Source organism: Micrasema longulum, unplaced genomic scaffold (assembly GCF_059751315.1).
Source record: "Micrasema longulum isolate JH-2025_06_02 unplaced genomic scaffold, ASM5975131v1 h1tg001149l, whole genome shotgun sequence".
In the NCBI taxonomy this organism is placed as follows: domain Eukaryota; kingdom Metazoa; phylum Arthropoda; class Insecta; order Trichoptera; family Brachycentridae; genus Micrasema; species Micrasema longulum.
In genome coordinates, this window is record NW_028278336.1 from 198371 (window position 1) to 220767 (window position 22397).

Sequence of the window (22397 nt, forward strand, 5' to 3'; positions counted from 1 at the left end):
TGATCGTGATGAAACCCCGTTAAAGAATGTAGCCGTTGAAGGCCCACGAATTAAACAGCCATTTTTATTATACGTCATTGATTAAATAAATCATCATCACCATCATTCCTTATCCGCACCTAATGGTGCATAGGGGACTGCATTGGCACACGAATCGCAGCGTAACTTGATCATTTTTTGATACATTAAGGTAAGATGATCAGTCTTACGTTTCAGGTGCTAGTCCAGGGGCCCGATCAGAATGGGAAGTTAACATTTATCTACAAAGTAAACTTAAGTTTTCTGTATGAAAAGCAGAATATGCATACATTTTTTTCTTTTAAACATGTTTAATTATAGGTTACCGATTAAGATATTTTAAATTTTCATGCAAATATACTCATTTTCGTACACAAATACGGATTTTTCTTTATAGAAAGTCGAAGATAACTCAGTTAACTTCCCATTGTAATCGGGGCCCAGGGACTGTGAAATATTCTAGTGTAAAAACACCTTTTTAAGTCAATATTTCATGTCAACCATGTCGGGTATCGAACCCGAGACCTCTTGCATGGTAGGCAAACGCGCTAACCACTACACCACGAGGCCGACAGTTGAATGATTATACAGTTCCGTTGGTTTCTGCCATTATCGGACTCAAAAATGTACGAAGATCATTTGCGTGAAAAATCAAAAGAAAATTTCACAGCCGCGCAAATATCACACCGTAATGATATGCAGATAAATCCACATGTCAGTCTATTAATAGACTTGGCAAACATCCAGCAAATGCTAATTTAGTTTTTAGAACGCAATATTCTTAGAAACCTGTCTCCCACGCGTTTCACGCTAATTTCACATCGATTCTGACACTTGATGGCCTGTCAAACGTCAAACATTTGGCGGGAACAATAGAAAATTTCTAGTTCGACTTATTCAAAATTTTGAGTATTCCATTAAGTTACAGCCAAAATCTTCGAGTCAAGTAGGCACCAAAAACGTCAATTTTCACCATAGATTATTTACTAAATCACGCATTCGAATGAATTATGGTAAAATGTTGAAAATGGAACAATACGGACGCGCTTAGTCGCCATTTTATAGCTTTTCGCGGTAGCGTCTGGGTACCGTCACTCGTCACCTGTTGATCTCAAGAGAAAGCTTACAATAGTATCACAATATTTCACGCGTTCGAACAAAATATTTCTAATACGGCGTTTTTTCGTTTTATTGCGCGATGATAAACGACGATTTGGGATCGAACAATCTCGCCAGTGAAGCTATTGTCGACTGAAGTCTGGACGAATTGTCCGCGCAGGGTACACGGTACACGGCCTGGCACGGGCCAAGATTTCGCGTGATTTTCGTGTTAGCGAAACAGTCGCCTGTATATTGTTATTTTTCTATTTTCGACACGGAATTGGGGCCCAGTTGACTTGGGATCGTCACAAGTGCACAGTGCACGAGATACGCGCTGACACGCATAGCGGTAGTAAAGGACATTTATTTGGTAAAGGGAAAAATATTTAACTGAAAAATATTGAAGATTCGGTTATTTTGTTTAATGAAAGATAACTCAACGGAGATAGAGATCCTCCTTTGGTAAGGAAATATAAAAGTCAAAACAATAAAAGGGCATATCACCACCATTTAAAAAAATGATGTTTAGGGTCATGGAAAGAGATGTGCTTGATTTATTTAGCTAAATTGCTGGCAAAATTTATTTGTACTAAAATACTTATATTATGTTTTTTTTTTATATTCGTCTATGCGTGTAAATGTGTATGCAAGTATGTGTGTGTAATTTTGTTCATTAATTCGTGCTGTCACGTTAAACTGATTAAACCGGTATACCCACTCAAAGGCTATGCCTATGTAGGATTCTTTTTTTCTTATTATTTTGTTATATTATTCACATGTACTGTAAACTTATGTAATTATAAGCGATTTTTTAAAAAGATTAAAAAACTCAATTGGATCTTTGTTCTGTGCTGAGTTATATATTTATTTATTAACAAAATATGTTAGGTATAATTCGTGCTCACGTTAAACGGATCGTAAGCCCTGTAGATGCCTAGACTTTTATATTACCTTATCTAAAACGGTCATCATCTCTGTTGTAAAATGTTAATATTAACAGGTCCCCAGGGAGGTGAATCGCATAATTCGTGCTACGTTAAACGGATTAAAGCAGTATACCCACGCAAAGGCTATGCCTATGTGGGATTCTTTTTTCTTAGATTTTTTTTCTGTTTTATTCACATGTACTGTAAACCTATAAGAGAAAAAAATAAATAAATATAAATGTAAAAAAACTCCATAGGATCTTTGTTTTGTGCTGAATTATACACGGTTTTTCACGGTAAGCTTAAAAAAATACTAATAAAATTATTCCAGTAATTTTAAAAATATATATATATTATTACCTCAAAATGGAGTAAATCTTTAATTTCTTGGACTAGCATCCTTTCCTCAAAACCTTACCCCTCCTCAACAAAAAAAATAATTGAGATAAAAGCGTATTTGAATAACGAAGCGATACTTACCAGACGCGGACAAGTGAAGCGGGTGGGTAGGAAAGAAATGGGGGTTTGTGGAGGGACTGCTAGTCCGAGAAATTGAGGAATTACTTCATTTTGAGAACATTTTTTTTTTTTTAAATGACTTTTTGGAAAAATTTTACTGGGATATTTTAAAGCTTATTATGCGGAATGTTCCTCTGAAGTTTCGGTGTATGGCCCTGAAAAACGTGTATATTTATTTATTAACAAAATATGTTACATATAATTCGTGCTCACGTTAAACGGATTATCCAGCTATGCCTATGCTATGCCTATGTGGGATTTTTCTTCTTTATTTTTTTTATTATTATACACATGTACTGTAAACCTATGTAATTATAAAAGAAAAAATGGTTAAATAAAAAAATGTTAAAAAAAACTCCATATGATCTTTGTTCTGTGCTGCTTCTTATTTATTAGTTATAACAAAATATGTTAGGTATAATTCGTGCTCACGTTAAACGGATCGTAAGCCCTGTAGATGCCTAGACTTCTATATTACCTTATCTAAAATGTTCTTCATCTCTGTTGTAATATGTTAATATTATCAGCTCCCCAGGGAGGTGAATCCAGTCCTTGTCTACAAAAATGTGGACAAACTCAAAAGATTATTGATAAATTTACCTGGTCCATGAAGAAATATAGAAATTGGAAAAAAAACAGAGGTTGCCTAGTGTGTAGGTGAAATAATTCAATTAGATGAATCTCACCCGCATAAATAAAGGTTTCAGCTCTTTAACTTCACAAACATCAACAGATGAAAGAATTGAAGGAATATAGATGTTCAAATATGGGCAAAATGGTAAATGTTACACATTGTGTAAAGTGGCCACTTAAACCAGCCAACGACAGGTCATAAGCCCTGTAAATGCGTAGGCTTCTATATTCCTTTCTCAAAAATATTTTCCATCTATGCTGCAACAAATTTAGACCATTCGAAGTAGTTCACTTTTATTAAAATTATTTTGAACATTTTCGAGAAACTTCGCCGTAAAACAATTTTTATTTAAATATTCCATTTTTCATTGTGAAAAAAATTTTACTTCATGGACAGTTGATTATAACTCTGTCCATTGTAATGCTGGCCCTGAATAGTGGTAATTAGAAATGCATAGTTAGTCCGTCCTGAAAGATTCTGAAAACAGAATAAAAATCAACCGAATATTCCTAATGACTCGTGACGAAATTCTAGAAAACCCAATGGTAAACTATAAATAACTCACGTGGTTCGGGTCTATGAGCCATTTTCAAACGAATAATTAATCGAATATTCCTAATGACTCGTGACGAAATTCTGGAAAACTACAAATAACTCACGTTCGGCTCTATGAGCCATTTTCTTTATAGAAGTGTCTTTGATCGCCAAATTTGATAATTTATCGATTCGCTTCTACTTCTTCGTGTAGCAGTAAATCAAGCCATGCTCTTATGTATTTTTATTTAAATAAACAGTGTTATTATCTGTATTTACCGCCTTTGTCTAGACTGGTGAAGAATACAGCTATGTGTGTGAAATAGAACCAGTACCCTGGATGAGTGTTTTTGACTCGATGGCTGTTCTAGATATTCAAACATAGGCAGAATGGTAAATGTTACACAGTGTGTAAAGTGGCCACTTAAACCAGCCCATGATAGGTCATAAGCCCTGTACATTCATATTCCCTTCAATAAAACGTTCTTCATCTCTGTTGTAATATATCGAGGCTTTACTGACAGAATGCATTAAATCTCTTTTTTTATTTATTTTTTATTAATATTTATTTTCTTGTTTTTTTACAAGTTACATAAGAGGTAAAACAGAGTATTAAGAAAATAAAGCATAATTACATAACAATGAAATACATATTAATAGTAAAAATAGTAAACAAAAAAAAACCCACAAAGGCATGGCCTGTTCGTGGATATACAAGAAAATTCTAATGAATTTTAATATCAATATATATTTGTTAATATTTTTGTGTAACATAAGAGAAAATAAATTATTCTCTAAACGATTATGTGGTATTCTTTTAAAGTAATTAAAAAAGAAAATAAAGAATATTTCAAAAAACATAAAAATATTCCTTATAAGGCAACAAAATATATCATTGAAAAAAAGAGTTCATATCTATAGTTTGAATCCAAGATAGTGCGTTTTTTAAAAGATGGAAAAATTTTAATGTTTGGAATCAACGAAATATTATCAATAAATTTTTATTTTTTTTAATTGGGCCTATATAATACGCATGTCTCTGTGCAAGCCTCGTTTTACAATGTGGTATTTCTAACACACGATTCTTTCTTTAACTTGATCTATTTGAATTACTTGTAAATAAATTTTGGTTCTTAAATATATATTTTAAACATTGAAAACAATATAAAATTTGTCTTATGTCTAAAAGTTTAGCTTCTTGGAACAATTGGAAAGAGGGAAAAGTGCGATTTTTGCGAAGCATTATTTTTAATATAAATTTTTGAACAGTTTCTAATGGTTTAATATGGTTGTTGTAAGTTCCCCCCATCCAATTGTTCCATAAGAAAGCGATGACTGTACAAGTGCATAATATACCATTTTAATAGTATTTAGCTGGGCGTAAATACTTAGGCGTTTGAACACATAGGTTAAATATCTCAGTTTATTAACAATTATTTCAAGATGATTAGTCCATTCAAGTTGACAATCAATGATTACTTCCAGGTATTTTATGCACCTTTCAGACTTCATTTTTTCGCAGTTATCACATATGTCAAGATTCCAATATTTATTATGAAACATTACATTTAGAGAAGAAGAAGGGGAAGATGATTTTGAGTTGTAAAATGAAATAAACAGTGTTTTATTACAATTTAGCGAGAGAAGATTTCGATCTAACCACTCCTTGATAATAGTTATACATATATTGGCTTTTTTGAAAGTATTATCCCAAGTATCACTTTGTACAATTATTGCAGTATCATCTGCATAAGAAACTAATTTACCAGGGACAGCTATATTACAAAGATCATTAATATGTATATATAAGAAACAACAAAGGGCCAAGAACCGAGTTCCGAGATAATCGCATTTAAAGCTTTTTTATTATTTTAACGTATTTTCGTTTAGAGCTTTCAAAGACTAATCTTTATTATAGGCATAGCACATTTTTTTTAATCAACATCTTGCACCAGTAAAAATATTTGAAATATATAAGGGCTGTTGACTAAATGCATTATGTCAGTGTAGCCTCGATATTAATATTGAAAAATCCCAATTCAATTCTTCCTAACAAAAATTTGGACAAACTGAAAATATTATTGAATATTATTAACGTCTTAAATGTTCTGAAATCACACAATAATATTTATATTTATTAATTTAAGATATAACAATACGGCCTCGTTACGAATGTCTTATAGATAAGATAGATTATAAAATTAAGATTTTAATAGATTGTAACAGATTGTAACAGATACAAACTTCGTTCTAATATTTTTCGCGATTGACGCAGAAAATAATATATAATATGCACATTTCTTTTTTTTATTTACGGTACTTTCTATGCATTACACATAGCATCATTCTCAAATTATTATATGAATTTAAACTTATTTATTCCCATAGTTTATTATATTAAATCATGATTGACAACCCTTGTTTTTGCTTTATGTAACATAAGAATTTGTTTAGTCTCCCAAAAGCCTGGCGATGTCGGTTACGACAAAACCCAGTAACTGGCGAAAAATTTGTAAATAAAAATGATAAAACTAAATAAAGTATTTTCTTATTATAATTAAAATGCATTCAACGAGAAATCGATCAATTTATCGTTCTGCTGTGTTTATACTTCTTAAGTTTCTCCATTAATGTTCATTTTTTATAAAGTACAAATGGCTGAGTTTTTTATTGATTTAGGTAAGGTTCTTCCGAATTATTTTGTGAAAATATGTATGCTCAAGGCAGATTGGTCAATATTACAAATCAGTAAATAACAAAAAAGAAAAAAACTACTTTTTACAATTAAACGTTCGTATTATCGTTTCCAAGAGAAAATATCAGGGTCGATGTGATGATGACGTTGCAATGCGATCCGAACGTCGAGCGTCGGCAAAGAGTGCGAATGACGAATGACACACCGCACCCAGAACACAATGAGGAAATTCAGGCCTACGGGAAATTGGATATAAAAAATACTTATTTGTATTTTCACGCGCGGTGAAAATCAGAGCATTAAATTGTACGGCGAAGTTTCTTGTAAATGTAAGAAAAACATCATAAAAATGATTTCAATAAAAACGCTACTTTGCATGACGTCACTAGTTCTTTCGAATCAACCAATGAAAAGAGAGTTGTGATAGGTTTCCGGTTCACGGTAAGTCAACTGACGAATCAGCAGAACTCATCGAGAAGAAAGGAAAGAGAACTTGAGACGTCACACGCGAAATAATTTGAAAAATACAAAACTTTAAAAAATCATGGCGCTGATAATACAATACATCTTTTTTACTTTAAATAGTCTATTAACAAATAAAAAAAAATATTAAAAAACTACTGAATTTCCTCATTTGCACCCTAACGGCGGTAAAAATTTAAGAAAATTAAGAATCAATAATCAAATCAATATTTGTCAGATCGGAAAAATCGTTTATAAGGATTTAACGACACTCGATTTTTCATTATAAAATGAATTATGCAGCTTTAAAACATCAGTTGTAAAAATTGAGCATTTTATATGTTTACAGTAATTCTTTGACTCCGTGTTTTTGACATCAAAAATAAAAATACTACATTACCAATAAATTGGTAACTTTTTTCTCATTATTATACGGTACGAGTTTTTTAATTAAAAAATATTTAAGAGTTCCCCTTACTGGGAAAACCTGTTTTAAGTGGGAATGGCGGCCTCCGTGGTGAAGTGGTTAAGACGCTCGACTCACACACGGAAGGTTCAGGGTTCGATTCCCGGTGAGAACACAAAAAAAATAAAAGGTGATTTTTCTCAAGCCTGGGAAATCTGTGATGTAATTCACCACTGTAATGTTGTGGTGCAAAAAAAAATGTTCAGTCTTCAATATTTTACAATACATAACTCAACTTTTTCAATATTTCTTCTGGGCTTATTTGTTTTTTTAAATTGTTATGTGTTAACCCTTTGCGGTACAAATTTGTCAAAATAACGCATATATATCTCTTATATGAGAATGCATTTTTGTAACCCTAGAGTAATAGATAAAACTAAGCATTATCGGTAAATATTTGGAAATTTTTTAGTAGTTTCTGCCATTTTGAAGTAATTAGTTACATAAAATTACTCCTTTGGATCAGTTTTGCGTAAAGCTGTCATCCAAACCTCAATATTAAAATAAATACCAAGTAAGTTATTTAAAAAATATATATTTTTGTGGTTTTGATTTTAATATTATACTAAGATTTTTATTATATTAGATTATTTGATTATATAAGATTGATAATATAAATATATAAATAACAACTTTTTATTATGCAATTCCCCGACGGTACACATGTTTACCAATATTTTTTGTTTGTACACAAAGAGTTTTAAAAAAATCGACAAAAATATATATAATCGTTTTTATAAAAATATATATAAGCTATAAATAACATAATTAAAAAAGAAAAGGTCCAAAAACTCTACTATGTTCAGATAACAAAGGGCTAACTTTATTTTATGGGGAAATTTGACCGAGAAATAATCTTTGCACCATAGAATAGGGAAATATCACTTTTTTTCGTTTTTAAAGTAATGAAGGTCAATGAAATACTGTATGGTAAAAAAATTTTTTTTTGCTAATTATTAGTAGCATAAAAAATACTTATAAATTTGTAATTTTGAATTCCCGCAAAAACGGTCATTCCATTGGCCACGCCCCTAATACGTCACGATTCATGTTTATTTGTTCCTGCTATTAAAATTTGTGTAGAATGATTTCATGAACCTTGACATCACAACAACCAAGGCCAAACACATCGCATTTTTCTACTAACATATTTTTAATGAATTTCTTTTTTACATTTATGTATGAAAACATTTCTCTACAATATCCATATTGATTTTGAAAATACAACTAATTATTCTAAATCCATTTTGTTTATTTTTATCGGTAATCGTAGTATGTGATATTTCCCTATTATAAAATACAGAAGGAGCGTTGAATCGTATTTGAATACATCGAACTGTGTCAAAAAAAAAAACCCCACTTTGCCCCACTTTCGCCGCGCGCATGCGCGAAGCCGCCGCATAATGTTGCCAGATCACGAACAATTTTATCATAACACAAATGTAAGATAATTTTATTTTTTAAAAAAGGAATTTTGTAACTTCTCTAAAATTTTAATGTACACGCAGAAATATTGATTGACTCAACAGTAGATAAGTAAAGGGTTAAATATTTCACAGTCCCTGGACTGGTACCTGAGGCGTAAGACTGATCACCTTACCTTCATGTAACAAAAATTAGCAATTTATTTCAAATGAAACACTTTGTAATTTTTACCACATAAGAGTTTGATATATCATCAGGTGTAAATTTATATTTACACCTGATGATGGATTATTCAGAATACCTGAAACTAGTTGTGTTATAATATATTAAACTCTTATGTGGTAAAAATTTCAAAGTGTTTCATTTGAAATAAATTCAAAATGTTTTTCCACAAAGTAAATGCTGAAACAATAAATAATATTAAAATTAGCAAGATACACTGCAATTTGTGTACCGATGCAGTGCCCTATGCACCATTAGGTGCAAAAAGGGAATGATAAATGTGATCGTTTAAATTTAAATAGAACATAGCATCGTCACGAATCTTGACGTCACAATTGTCGAGGCCAAACATTTCGCGTTTTTGTAAAGACATGTTTTTTGTCATTTTTAAAAAAAAAATATGTATGAAAACATCTCTCCGCAACATCCATATTGATTTTGAAAATACAATTAATTTTTCTAAATCCATTTCACATATTTTTATCGGTATTCGTAGTATGTAATATTTGCATATTCCCTATTCGTTTTCTTAATAGCCCCGCCACAATATGCTCCTTGCGCTGCTCATGCTCATGCTCCTCGCGCTGCCGCCCTCTCGCCCGATGTTGCCCTCTCCGCCCACACACTGCTCTACTCGCGCAATCAATCGCACTTGTCATTCGATTTTATAGGGAGTTTTTTACGTATTTACTTAGTAAATATCCATAAATATACTATGCATACATTAGGACAGAAACCAAATTAGGCATATAGAACACAATAAAACAAAAAAAAATCAAAACATTATGCATTCATGTACTTACGAGAAGATGAACGCCGTTGAAACATATTGAAACACTTGACTGAGTACCTAACTATACTATTTCTCACTAAAATATAAAGTACCCGAGCAAATAATCAATTTAAAAAAGGTCGCATACACAATGTGACATTTAAAACAAACTAGAGATCTCACGTTGATCTGCGGGGTTCATTGTATTATTGCTTCAGGTTAGAACTGTCGACTATACACGTGACTTGTGTTAAATTATGTACATGTACAGTGCACATAACTAACTGGGTACCTACTCAAATGTGGAGAGATAAGGAAATAATGTATGTATGACGCATGGCATAATGGCAATATCTATTGAATAGATATTCAAATGAATAACATATCTGCAAAATCAACTATATGCATTCACAGCTGTAAAATAAATAGACCCTTACGAACTGCGTGTACTTTTTCTGTGTCTAGGCGGATGAAGAACACAGCGGCCTTATTCTGTAACTAATTCGTTTAGTAAATTCATTCGTATCGCGTGAGAGGGAACGAGAGCGAAATACGAAATAATGTTGATTGCGTTAGAGTGAGATGGATAAAATATATCTGCTGTGCAATCCCTAAACCGCTGTAACTCAATAAATCCACTTTTGAGAAAGATGCAAAAAAACTTTTTAAACAAGCAAATCGGTTCAGTTCAGCGCCAAAACTTGGCGTTTATTATATTAAATGATAATTATGTGAAAAGGGGTACAATTAAGTGAAATTATGTGTATTTTTTTAAATATATTTTTTAAACCATTCAACAGGCTTATGGAAGCCCTAACAGAATGGCATTAATGGGTATAATAACACTTAATCTAAACAATCTTGAAATCTATTTAAATTTACAAAGGTATAATTATGGCATAATATAGGCGGCCATGGCAAATGTGTCATCGCGAGTCAGGAGTCAAGAGTGACAACACCGCTTGCTTCTTGAATGCTTGCTTTTGCTGTAGGAACACATTGACAGTACCGTTCAATGAAATTTCGTTCACTGTTCTGAGGATCCTTAGCAGAGGGGAAAAGAATCCGATGTTGGTTTTATAATTTCCCACAGCAAAGACAGAATTGGTACACAAGTTACGGTGAGGTACATTAAGGTTAATCTGAGCAAGAATATCATGGGCATCCATACAGCTAGATATAAATTTGTGCAAGAATATCAAACCAGCCAAAATCCTTCTAAATTCTAAACTGAAGATATGAAAGTACTCTAGATGATCATAATAGTTCATTTTGAAAGTATTTAATCCAATTCTAAATATTAACTAATTATATGTGTGTATTAACTAAATGTGATACAATTATGCAAAATTAAATTATAAGCAAATATATTAGATACTGTCTATCCTCGCGAAGTTTAGTAAATACCTGTTCTGAATCGCAATGATATTGATTAAAAAAATGTTGTATTATAAAATCAGGGCGCCCGATGTAATAAACTCCATCGAGGTGGGGCGCGCTTGAAGTGGGCTGGCCATATAATTATAATGGACGACGAAAACCCCATAAAACGCTTAACTCCCTCTGTGCCACAAGGACGCCGAAGACCAGAAAGGCCCAAAATGCGATGGATGGACTGCATCAGTGCGGATACGACAATGTTGGAAGCGAGGAATTGGATAGGAAGGGCAGCAGACCGGCAAGAGTGGAGGAGAGAGACTCCCGGATTCAGCCGAGGCCCCCCAGGGCTGTCGAGTTTAGATTAGATTTATTTATTTATTTGTAACAAAATACATAGTTTTACTTTACATATTTTATTTGTACAAAATATTCCCAATGAGGGAAAGTGCTGGTACGAAGGGATATAATATATTATGACACTTTTAAAAGTCGATAAAATAACATCACATATCACCTGTCACGTGGGCTGCAAGAACAGTTTTTTTAGGCTTATGATGATGAGTGTGAAATATACTCAGAATCCTGGACTAGTGCTTTCGGCTCGATGGCCAATCTCAGGTAAAACCCTTAATAAGGAAATCGAGTAGAGATAAGTCCGCCTCGTAGTGTAGTGGATGGCGGGTCGCCTACCACGTTGGAAGTCTTGGGCATGTCCCTTACCTTTCATGTAACAAAAACTATCCATATACGCTGATATTAGAATTCCAATGCAGTGCCCCTTGCACCATCGGGTGCGGACAGGATGATGATATTAGTTTTATGTTTAAACTATTTGCCATTAATATATCGGCAAGTAGATAAGAAAATTCATCGTGTGTTCAATAGCGACCGACCGATGTTTCGGTTTCGGACAAAAACTGGCAGAAACTTCGACCCGGCCGAAACCTGCGGTCGGGATGTCTCTGATTACGTTCGGCTGTACTCGGGTGCATCTTATGGCTTGTGATGTGAGTTCTAACATATTTATATTTCTGTTTCTTTACAGTTAATAAGTTAAAGTTCCTATAGCGTACATTAAAAAACTGTTACATACAAGTTATATGTACAACATTACAACGGAACAATTATTAATGTATGCCTTTTATTTCATTGTGTATTTTATTTCACACGTATTTTTATGAACTCGTACTAGTGTCCAATGTTCACTAAATATTAAATTACGAATGTTTATAAAAAAATATTTCTAGAATCTTCCACGCGTCTATTCCGTATTTTACACACGTACCTACACCTGTCCTTCCATTCCTACCTGGCGGCGGACTGCGTGTTGATACTCGGCAAACTGCGACTAATTAGTAATTAATTTGACTACCTATCTACATAAATATATCATAACATATAATACTTAGTGGCATAACAATTATATTTGTAATTAAATTGAATTACCTAATATATAATAGTAAATAATCGTAAGTGTTTATCGTCGTTGCGCCGAAAATGTCTGTTCAGTAACGTCTGTAAAAATTGTTGAGATTTTTTCGCATATTTTTTTATTGATAACAAAAAGGAAAAACAAGTAATGTTATTTTAAAAGTGTATTAAACAATTTTGTTGAAGCAAAATTATGCAGTCCTAATGAGAAATTAAAAAGGATTATTAAAAATGAAATATTAACTAGTAAAACGCACGTAAATTGGGAAACCATACAATTTTACCATTTTAAAACGATGTTTTTTTTTCGAAGTCGCGATTTAAAAAAATTAAGTAAAAACACCTGAGATAAAAACAATCATGAAAAAATATACTTAAAAGTTTTATATTATTCGTTTTCGCGAGACGCCTAGACGCCTCTATTAAGTATTAAAGTAAAGTTTGTACAAATAAAATTCCCGTTTTTGAAAAAAACACAAGCATTTTAAATTACATAAATTTTGTGGTATTTTTCTTTAATTCTACGAGAAATGCCTTCGACAAAAATTAAAAATATTTTAGTTGAAAGCTTTTTTTATGGAATAGTATTTTTTATTTTATTTTAAGAAGAGAATTTTGGTTGTAAATATTTCATTTCTCCAGTACCTTTGAAATAATTTTTTTATGTTCATTACGGCCATTACGCCGGCGCAACGACATTATGCACATTATTAATTTTTCATTTATTGTCGATTGACCTTGTTTTCATTAAATGCGTTATTATTCAATAATCATAAATATTTGTTCCAATTATGCATATAATCGTTGTATTACGTGTTGAAAACAATATTTTCATTTACAAATTACGTACTTACTTTCAAAATCGGGTATTTGAATAGTTTTTCACGCAGTATTTTCTTGAGGTGCTCTGGTAAATAATGTCTATGCGTAGATACTTGCGAAAATAGAATACAATATAAAAACTGCACAGTTTTACGAACGATAACCAAATGACTGACAGTGATTTTCCGGTACTTGAATAAACTTACTAGTTGTTAAATAGACTAGAAAGAAAGGCGCACGCTATGTCGCGTTTTCCGTACTGAGAAAATCTGCACCCCCGAATGACTCACCCAACACATAAATTATCGATCCACCCTCCGACAAAACACGCCACCATAAATAAATATAAAAAAATCGTCGTGCACATGCGAACCGCACGCGTCTTGATTGTCTTGAAACTAAAAACCCCGAATCAAATGTCTGGTGTCGAAAATAAATGGTTGATATCACGATTAACTTAAATGAATTATGCTCCCTTACCTGTTCGCTTTGAAATGGACCGGCTTTGTCTACTCGAAGTGCTGTCACCATCACCTTCCTCAACATCCATGTCAAAAGAAAACGGAAATCTTTCCGTAGAACCGACGTACGGTTGGGCCATTACTTAAAACGCGGGCAGAATAATAAATAATACACTTTCATACGAATTAAAAAATGTTCTCTCGAACGATAGAAAACGAAATTACGGAAAAGCTCTTCGTGTCAGAGATAGCTCTAGCAAACAGCTGATCGGAGAATAACAGAATAATAATTTGACAGAAAGGGATCCCGTTTTACTGCAGTGTTGTCGGCAGTGAGAAGGGGGAAGAAAATGGCGGTCAATGGCGGACCAAATGAATGAGAATGACACCTAAAGAGTCCGAGATGGTTTTACATTTATTTTATAATTCTCACTTACAGTTTTCAATTTAATAATCTTTTAAATGATAATTATTTTTATTGAGTGTCTTGAAGAAAAAATAAAATGCGTTTTCTCAAAATTCATTTCATAATAAATGCGTGCTTTACGAAAATTATTCCTCTATATAAGATGTATTTCAATGCCTATGAGGTATTTGTTTTTATTACTATCCATTTAATTTTTGCTATGATGTAGGCGTTGACACAAACGTGCCCTACTGATTAAAATATTTTTTCATTTTACACGGAAACGCATCCACAGTTACCGAGTTTGTTTATTTTTTATATCTAGGGCTGCATTCAACGAGCATGCGTATACAACCGAAAATTGAAGGATTCTTATTTTTGGTTTATAAAAAAAATTGTATTTTAATGTTAACAATAAACATTAGTTTTTGGTAGATCTCAATTAGATTCTTTCCTTAAATCCCTCATAATTTCGACCCATTTATTTCTTTTCACTGGGTTTTGGGGACTGCAAAACTAATATTAACTCACATTTATTATATTTTTAAAACGTACCTATTCATATCGGTGCAGTTTACAAAAATCATATTAATATTTTAATATTGTTTTAAGCTTTGTTGATCACTCATGAATAAATATTTACTAATGAAAAGTTACACGTTCCTTTTAACAATGTTTATCTAAGAGGTTTTTACACGCTTTCATGACACGAGCAGGCATTTCGGTTTCGATTCTAAACGTCACACTTGCCTGGGGGTCGAAGAACGACTAAATACGCGTTGGGCATGACTGAGCGTTGGGGCACAAGTTAAGTGTCATCATTTTTGAGGGCTCAGGGCATATCTATGTGTATTAATATATCAATGTCTGTAGGTATTTAAATTTAAAAAATACAGTAAGTAGGTAGGTATAAGAAGAATGAAATTTTTTTGCATTTACTATTGAAATTGTTTTACAAACCGTAAATACAAATAAAAAGGTACTTGGATGTTACCTATGGTCAACAAACATTATTAGATGTACCTGTATGGTTTTTACTTTATCAAATTATAACAATATATGGGAAATTATAAATAAATTAGTTTTAACACAATTTATGGTGTACAAAGAATAAAAATTATACGAAATAAAGAGAAAAATAGAAAATAAAAATACAGTTATACTAATTGAAATAGGAATGCTGTTTTTACTCGGGATAAAAAAAATCTTTAAATTTACTTTAAATCAATTTAATGATGTAATAGTTTTAATTTCATTGCATGGTTTCATGTTCTTTTTATTCAGTTTCTTGTGTATATATGATTCTTCATACAACTGTTGAAATCGGCTTTATATATAATAAATGAATAAATAAATTATTACAGTTTTTAATAATTTGTATAAAGTGGATAAATACTAAAAAGTGTCATATCTCAAAATACAATCTTTGCAAATAGCTGCCTTTTTCCTTAGGACGGCAGTATAGTCATAATTTTTTATGTTGATTTAAAATTTGTCTCCAATATAATTTTTCAAGTAGTCAGAAATTCTTGTAGTGTTATAGTCCATTGTGCAGTATTTTTTACTATCCTGGATTTGTCCTTGCTTTTTTTAATGTGGAAGTGTTATTATTGTGTGGTATTAAAATAAAATAAAAAATATTATGAAATTCGATATCTTCAAAAAATGCAAAAACAGAAAACTGTTTTTACTATGCATTGGAGCCTGATCTGACACTTGAGTCAGTTGATGATGTTAAAATGACATTACCACATCCAAATACAACGCTAAAACAAAGACGCAAGCTAATCTACATGCGTTCCCAGAAAATATTTTGAAAAAAGTTAATTTTGGCTAATGTTTTTCAATGTGCCCCAGATCTAGGGTACATGTAACAAGTGACTTCAGAAAATTACTTATATTATAATTCACAAGTATGTTTTCCGTTTTTTTATTTTTAATAAAGTCAAGCCAAAGAATAAACGATTGATTCACTTTTAGAAAAGTGTTAAATAAATATATTTTTTTTTATTATTCTGTTCCCCATTTGACTATATTCAAAAAATAAGATTGGTTAAAAAAAAAACCTTTTAACTTAGACAAGATGATTTATTAAGGATGTAGAAGTAAAATGCACACTTTTAAATATTATAGCAACATTTTTACATTTGATTTTAAATCTCTACATCACAACTAGGAATATATTATGTTGGAAATTGAAGATTTACTTTGTAGCGGCGGGTTCAGAGATGGGGTCTATTTTGGGTTCTTGGAAGTTTAATGTTGGAAACTTGGTCATGTCGGTACCAGATTCAGCACCATACACCTTGGCCAGCTTCTCCAATTCTGATTTCATCTCCCGTTCAATGTCGGGTGTTGGGTCAACCAACTTTCCAGACCTGCAATCAAATATAAACATGAAATTAAAAGATGATTTTTCCATTTACTTAGTGATTTATTTTTTTTTTAATAATCAATATTTTCGTTTGTGGATTTCACCCCCTAAGGAGTTATTAGAATTAACATATTGCAACAGAGATGGAGAACATTAGAAGAGCTGGTGGCCACTTTACACACCAATTCACCATTCTGCCTATGTATTAAGATCCGTATTTCTTCAACTCCTCCATCTATTGATTTTTGCAAAGTTAAAGAAATATCCAAAATTATTTTGATTTCTCTTCTCCATTGACAACATAGAATTTATTTCTTTTTAAAATATAATATTTCTTCATATTGTGGGGTAATTACTACGAGGTAACTTCAAAATCAGGAATTTTTAATTACCCACTAAAAACACATATTTGTACCTTTCTTTCATGGAGGAGGATAAAAATGTGTTTTTAGTGAGTAACTCACAAATGCTGATTTTGAAGTTATCTAGTTTTAGTAATGCCGAAGTTTAGTGTTTTTTTCAATATATTTTATTTGATAATAAAATATATAAATATATTAAACTAAGCCAAAATATTTTTTTTTTAATTTTAATATATCGTATAAGCAGGATGAAGTTTTGTATTTCTGAAATTAATTTGCGTGATGTCTCAAGTTCTCTTCCGCTTCTTCTCGGGCAGTTCTGCCGATTGGTCTGTTGATGGTAAGTAAATTAGAAAAACTTTCACAGCTCTCTTATAATAGGTTGATTCATGTGTACTAGTGACGTCGTTCAAAGTAGTTTGTTTTTATTAAAATATTTCATTCATACATTTTTAAGAAACTATGCCGTTTAATTTAGTGCTCTAATTTTTACTACGCCTAAGAAAACATTTTTTGCATTAAATTTTCCATAGGGCTGAAGTTCCTCACTACCCCGCGATATTATATTGATTCATGTACATTTTGAATCAGTCAGTATCATATGTAAAATTTATTTCTGTACTTTCCATAATAAAAAATAAAAAATGTAAAATGCCCTCGGCACTTAAAACCCCAATGAGACACATTATTTCTTTTAAAGTTTTATATTTTGTACAAGTATTCCAACAACAAACCATCATGCCGTTTCTCCGTAGGGGTAGGCAGAGAGGATAGAACACCATATCACTCTGTCTTTGCATACAGACCTCGCTTCCTCTACATTCATACATCTTCTCATGCACGCATGCCGATTATTCCCGCTCTTGACATGTCTTTCTCGGTCTTCCTCATTTTCTACATCCATCAACATTCGCATTGTAGATCCATTTAGCCGTTGTTTCACTGTCAATTCGCTCTACATGTCCAAACCAACGCAGCACCCCTTTCTTGATTCTGTCGATAATGCATGTCTCAGCCTTACATAGTATACGGATCTCAACATTTGTGCACCTATCATATATCGTTTTACCACACATTCGCCTAAGAGATCACATTTTGACAGCATTTAAACTACTTTCATCATTATTTTTCCAATTCCATACTTCGTTCCCATACATTAGAGTTGGCACTAGAAATCCATTGTGAACTGCTAGTTTTACCTCCTGCAAAAAACATTTATTTACCAAAGTAGATTTCAGTGCACCATTCCTCTGTTCCCGGCACTCACCCTCCTTTCAATATATTTCTCAGTCTTTCCATCCCTAGTAAACATACTTCCCAGATACACAAATTTTCCTACCTGATTCAGAATATCTCCGTTCATACTGATCTCACATTTAGTTATATTTTCATCCCTTTCGATTTATCAACATTCATTAGCAAATCGCTTTTCTTGCATACATACATATATATTCCGATAAACTAATAAGTCATTTCAAATGACAGGGCGCTAGATCCTAATAGATCCGGCGCTGGATCTTTAACCTACATACTCAGGGATCCCTGAATCAGAACAATATATAAAAGGTTTTCCATTTTACTTACACACTTTTTTTCTTGTATTCCCTGATTTTGTCGATAAACAATTGCTGGATGGGGTCTGTGGCTTTCTGGAGTGCGGGAGCCATTACTCCGATGTTGCGGGAAACAATCGTTGCCCCTCGGACCGCTCGAAGTCCATTCAGAAGATTGGTGGACAGCATCTTCAAAACAGGTGTCAAAATATAGTAACAATTAAAAGCTCTTGACAATTTATATAAAAATGACTTTATAATGCAGAATTCAATACAGAACATCAAAACATAGTTTGAAATATCCATTTTCATCAATGTAATAGTTCTCTTTTACATATTTTTGATTATTACATAATAAAGTAAAAACTCTTTATACGACTGCGGAAAAAAAATTCGAGGTTGCATTGGCTAATAAATATTTTTTTGTTTGTAAATATTAACATAAAATAATTGTAAATACATTGAAAGTATTAATAAAAATTTAAATAATTTTGACATTTTATAACCTCACCTTTAAGAATTATTCGATGAACGAGCAAGTATTACCAACTTAACACTTTTGATTTACCATAGACAATTCATAGAATGCAGACTTTTTAGTGTTGTGAAGAATATCGATTTTTATACACGTAAAAAGCAATTAAAAATAAATCTGTAATTAAAAATCCCTCGGTTGTGTCTTTTGACTTCCGGTGAACTACGTTTTTATTTTACTTGGTCATTAAAAAATTTGTGAATTTATAAACAAGTGATTATTTCTCAAATAAGAATGTATTTAATCAGCAAAATTTATCTTGAAATCTCAATCTTCGGAATCTGTTTCAGCTTTTTATACGGTAAAACGGGTCGATTTTTGGTCAAATTTTGCCAACTTTTATTAAGCATTTTAAACATGAATATTGCACAACTCTGAATAACTTTGTGCCTATTAAATATGTACACACTTCTGTTTTAAATTTTGGTACTCCGGTTCTGTATTTATTTTTTTTTCTTAAAATTGCGTTATTATTCACTTATTTTTTTTCTTTTTTTTACATCTTTCTAAATATTTTTTGAAAGCATAAATTACATGTACTTTTTTCGCTCCTTGTATTTAAGTTAGTAGTAATTATTATTATACAGCTATGTAGGACTATCATATTATAAATTGTAAAGGATCTTTACCGACAAGCCATATTCATTGGCTTGGTGAGTCCTGTAAAAAAAAAATGTTTTAAAAATAACTAAAAGGTATGTAAATAATAAATAAATAAAAATATATATAATTATATTAGGTTATCAAATTTAAAATGGAACTCGAATTAAACATATTGGCATAATAGTTCATTGGGACGATATTGTTGATATTATATCTTTTAAAAATTTTATACTTATCCAACCCTCTTCAGTACTATTACTCATATCATCTTGCAAAGTAAAGATTACTTTTTTTAAAATAACAATGTGATCATACTTGAAGATTGTAGTTGTAAAAAATTCGAGAAACATACTTCTTCATTCTTGGTAGGTATTATTGTAATTGGCCGTAAATAATTTGCATTTCAGAGAACTTAATCATAAAAAATAAGACGCAATTAATATATGAAATTGTATGATCAGGGTTTCAATTAATTTTCCCAAGCGCTTACAATTTTAACATACAAAAATATTTACTAAGAGAAAACCAAATGCCGCCTATATGACGCTTGCATAACACCTATTCTCCTCTACGGATGCGAATCATGGCACCGTACTTGGGCCCAAATACTGAGTTTTGAGAATAGGCGTATCCAATCTTTTGAGTGTGTGGTGGTTTGGCTTGTAAGTAATGAAGAAATAAGAGAACGTACGCAGCAAACTTCGGTAACAACTGTCATCAAGCGGAGGCGACACGGTTGGCTGGACGATATAATATGCGTATGCCTCCAACAACGCTTGCCTACTTTACAAGATATCATCATGAAAAAGGTTCTCGACTTCCTGGACGTCCACTGCTGACAGTTCGTTGGCAGTTTATGTCAGTACTACGGGACGCAAATCTGACTTGGGAGGACGCACAAGAGCTGGCAGCCGATAAAGATGCATGCTCCTTTTAGACACCATACGCTGCAACTAGAGAGCGGAAATGGAATAATGATTATAGTGAAGATATTCCTGTTTTCATTATATACATCTAATGGTGCATAGGGCACTGCATTCGTGTACTAATTGCAACATGCGTTACCAACACCGCCTTTACACTACAAATAATGTCAGCAAATAGTAAATTAATGTAAATAAAAAAAACATTAAATCATGTTGACCATTTAAGAAATCGAACTCGGCAACTGAAGACTAATATGCATTTGAAATACAATCACTCATCGGGACCATTTTTTGTTGCGTTTTCAGTTTTATTCTTAAGATTTGCAAATTTGTCTAGCCTGACTTATAGTTTCTCATTGTTGTTCGTTGGTTGTCAAACATGTTCGATTTCATTTTCTCGGACATTTTCTATTGTTTACGTTTTTGACAGGTCGCTTTCTACGGACTAAAAATTTGCGGCTCGGTGGTTTTTCGTGTTTTACACCGTGGCAAATTGTATCAAATTAAGATAACAATATTAACACCTGCATACCCTTTTTTATCGCGCCCATAGTTCAAAGAATCAAGATGGAATTTTACATTTAAATTTGACATGTGTAATAAGACTACTTACGTGTATGAACAGTTACATCCCTTTATTTGTCGTTTTTGTCGTATATAAGAGTTATTTTAACAATAAAGTACATAGAATATTCTCAAAATGAGACTTCGACGTTTATTAACGTCTATTGTGGCATTTTCAATGTTATTATGCTGTGCTTCGTTATATCTTTTTACTGACAGATTATTAAAACCACCATTTAGAGGTACGGTTCCAGAAGAAATGCACGATGTAAGTAATCGTATTTATTTGACTTGTTAATGGATTACACGTTTAAATATTTATTTTCCCATACCATGTATCCTAATAACTTTTCCAAAAAGCCGATGATTTAATATAGTGTAAATAAAAAACAAACACAAGCTTCTTTTACCATCTCTTTGAAAAAACTAAACCTGTATGATGAAAGACTTCTATTGTAAATCAGAAAACTCGTGAAAATAAGTAAAATATCATTATTTGAGATGTATGTAGAGCGACTTGACAGCGAAAGGTCTGCTGAAAAAATTTACAATCTGAATATTGATGGATGCAGAAATAAAAAAAATCGAGAAAGACGTATCATTCAAAATCCGAAATTACCGTTTCTAAGATAGTTTCTGTCGAAGATAATCATTAGGAACAAATAGACCTAAATCGATCATATATAACTTGTTCCATCAAGTTTTCATAAGATGTGGCGATGTGGCTCTTAGACAGGGTTTATTTTGTCAATTGGTCTGGGTGTTGTGGTATATTTTTATAACCTCCTTCCATATCCCCTCTTTCCCACCTGCTGACAAGCCTCTTAGGTAAAGACTTAGCGGATTATTCCTTTAAAAAAATATACATAGTAAATTGTTGAATAATAAATTTATATATAATATTTCTTTTTCCTATTTGTTACAGAACAAATGGCTCCACTTTGAAGACAGACTAAAGCACTTGGAATCAGAGTTGAATCAAAACCACGCTGTTGTTGGGGAGATAAAGTCTGCCATGCAGCAGCTAATCCCAGCAGCGGCCAACCAGATTCATCCCCTTGTTCTGCCCAAACCGCACTCGGCATCCAAGGAAACCATGGCGACCCTTCAGCAGTCCAGCCAGTGCTCTGTCATGATGAATAATATTCCTAATACTCATATACAGGTACTTTTCATAGTAAAATTTTGTGTTTTTTATTTATTTAT

General features: G+C 32.2%; 3 protein-coding genes and 1 long non-coding RNA gene across 12 annotated transcripts in view; 2 read left to right on the forward strand and 2 right to left on the reverse strand.

Annotated features, from left to right (window-relative positions):
* LOC148276755 (uncharacterized) overlaps positions 1 to 11374 on the forward strand; it is a 32268-nt gene extending 20894 nt beyond the window's left edge. The window contains exon 3 of the long non-coding RNA XR_015823661.1: positions 11235 to 11374. This is a non-coding gene — a long non-coding RNA (uncharacterized LOC148276755). The remainder of the gene's footprint in view (positions 1 to 11234) is intronic.
* The window catches only part of AMPdeam (AMP deaminase), a 90040-nt gene extending 75895 nt beyond the window's left edge, over positions 1 to 14145 (reverse strand). For 3 of the 9 annotated variants that reach the window (XM_088233792.1, XM_088233789.1, XM_088233790.1), the window contains exon 1: positions 1146 to 1271. Coding sequence is in view for 2 of the 9 variants with exons in the window: in XM_088233793.1 (XP_088089919.1) it covers positions 13888 to 14008 (121 nt within the window). In the remaining 7 variants the exon portion in view is untranslated. Of the gene's footprint in view, positions 1 to 1120; positions 1335 to 9805; positions 9940 to 13887 lie in introns of those variants that run through there. The other 6 variants (XM_088233787.1, XM_088233788.1, XM_088233791.1 and 3 more) reach the window with 6 other exon arrangements.
* A 2196-nt stretch (positions 14146 to 16341) lies between these two features.
* Positions 16342 to 19264, reverse strand: ATPsynCF6 (ATP synthase, coupling factor 6). The gene is made up of 3 exons (XM_088233799.1): positions 19075 to 19264; positions 18595 to 18752; positions 16342 to 16652 (listed from the first exon to the last, which is right to left on the reverse strand). The coding sequence occupies exons 2-3, from the start codon at positions 18750 to 18752 to the stop codon at positions 16478 to 16480; spliced, it is 333 nt and encodes a 110-aa protein (XP_088089925.1). The 5' UTR covers positions 19075 to 19264; the 3' UTR covers positions 16342 to 16477.
* A 1617-nt stretch (positions 19265 to 20881) lies between these two features.
* Positions 20882 to 22397, forward strand: part of alpha-Man-IIa (alpha-mannosidase 2) — a 32719-nt gene continuing 31203 nt past the window's right edge. Inside the window, exons 1-2 of the mRNA XM_088233764.1 lie at positions 20882 to 21459; positions 22117 to 22356. Of these exons, the coding sequence (XP_088089890.1) occupies positions 21328 to 21459; positions 22117 to 22356 (372 nt within the window). The 5' untranslated portion in view covers positions 20882 to 21327. The remainder of the gene's footprint in view (positions 21460 to 22116; positions 22357 to 22397) is intronic.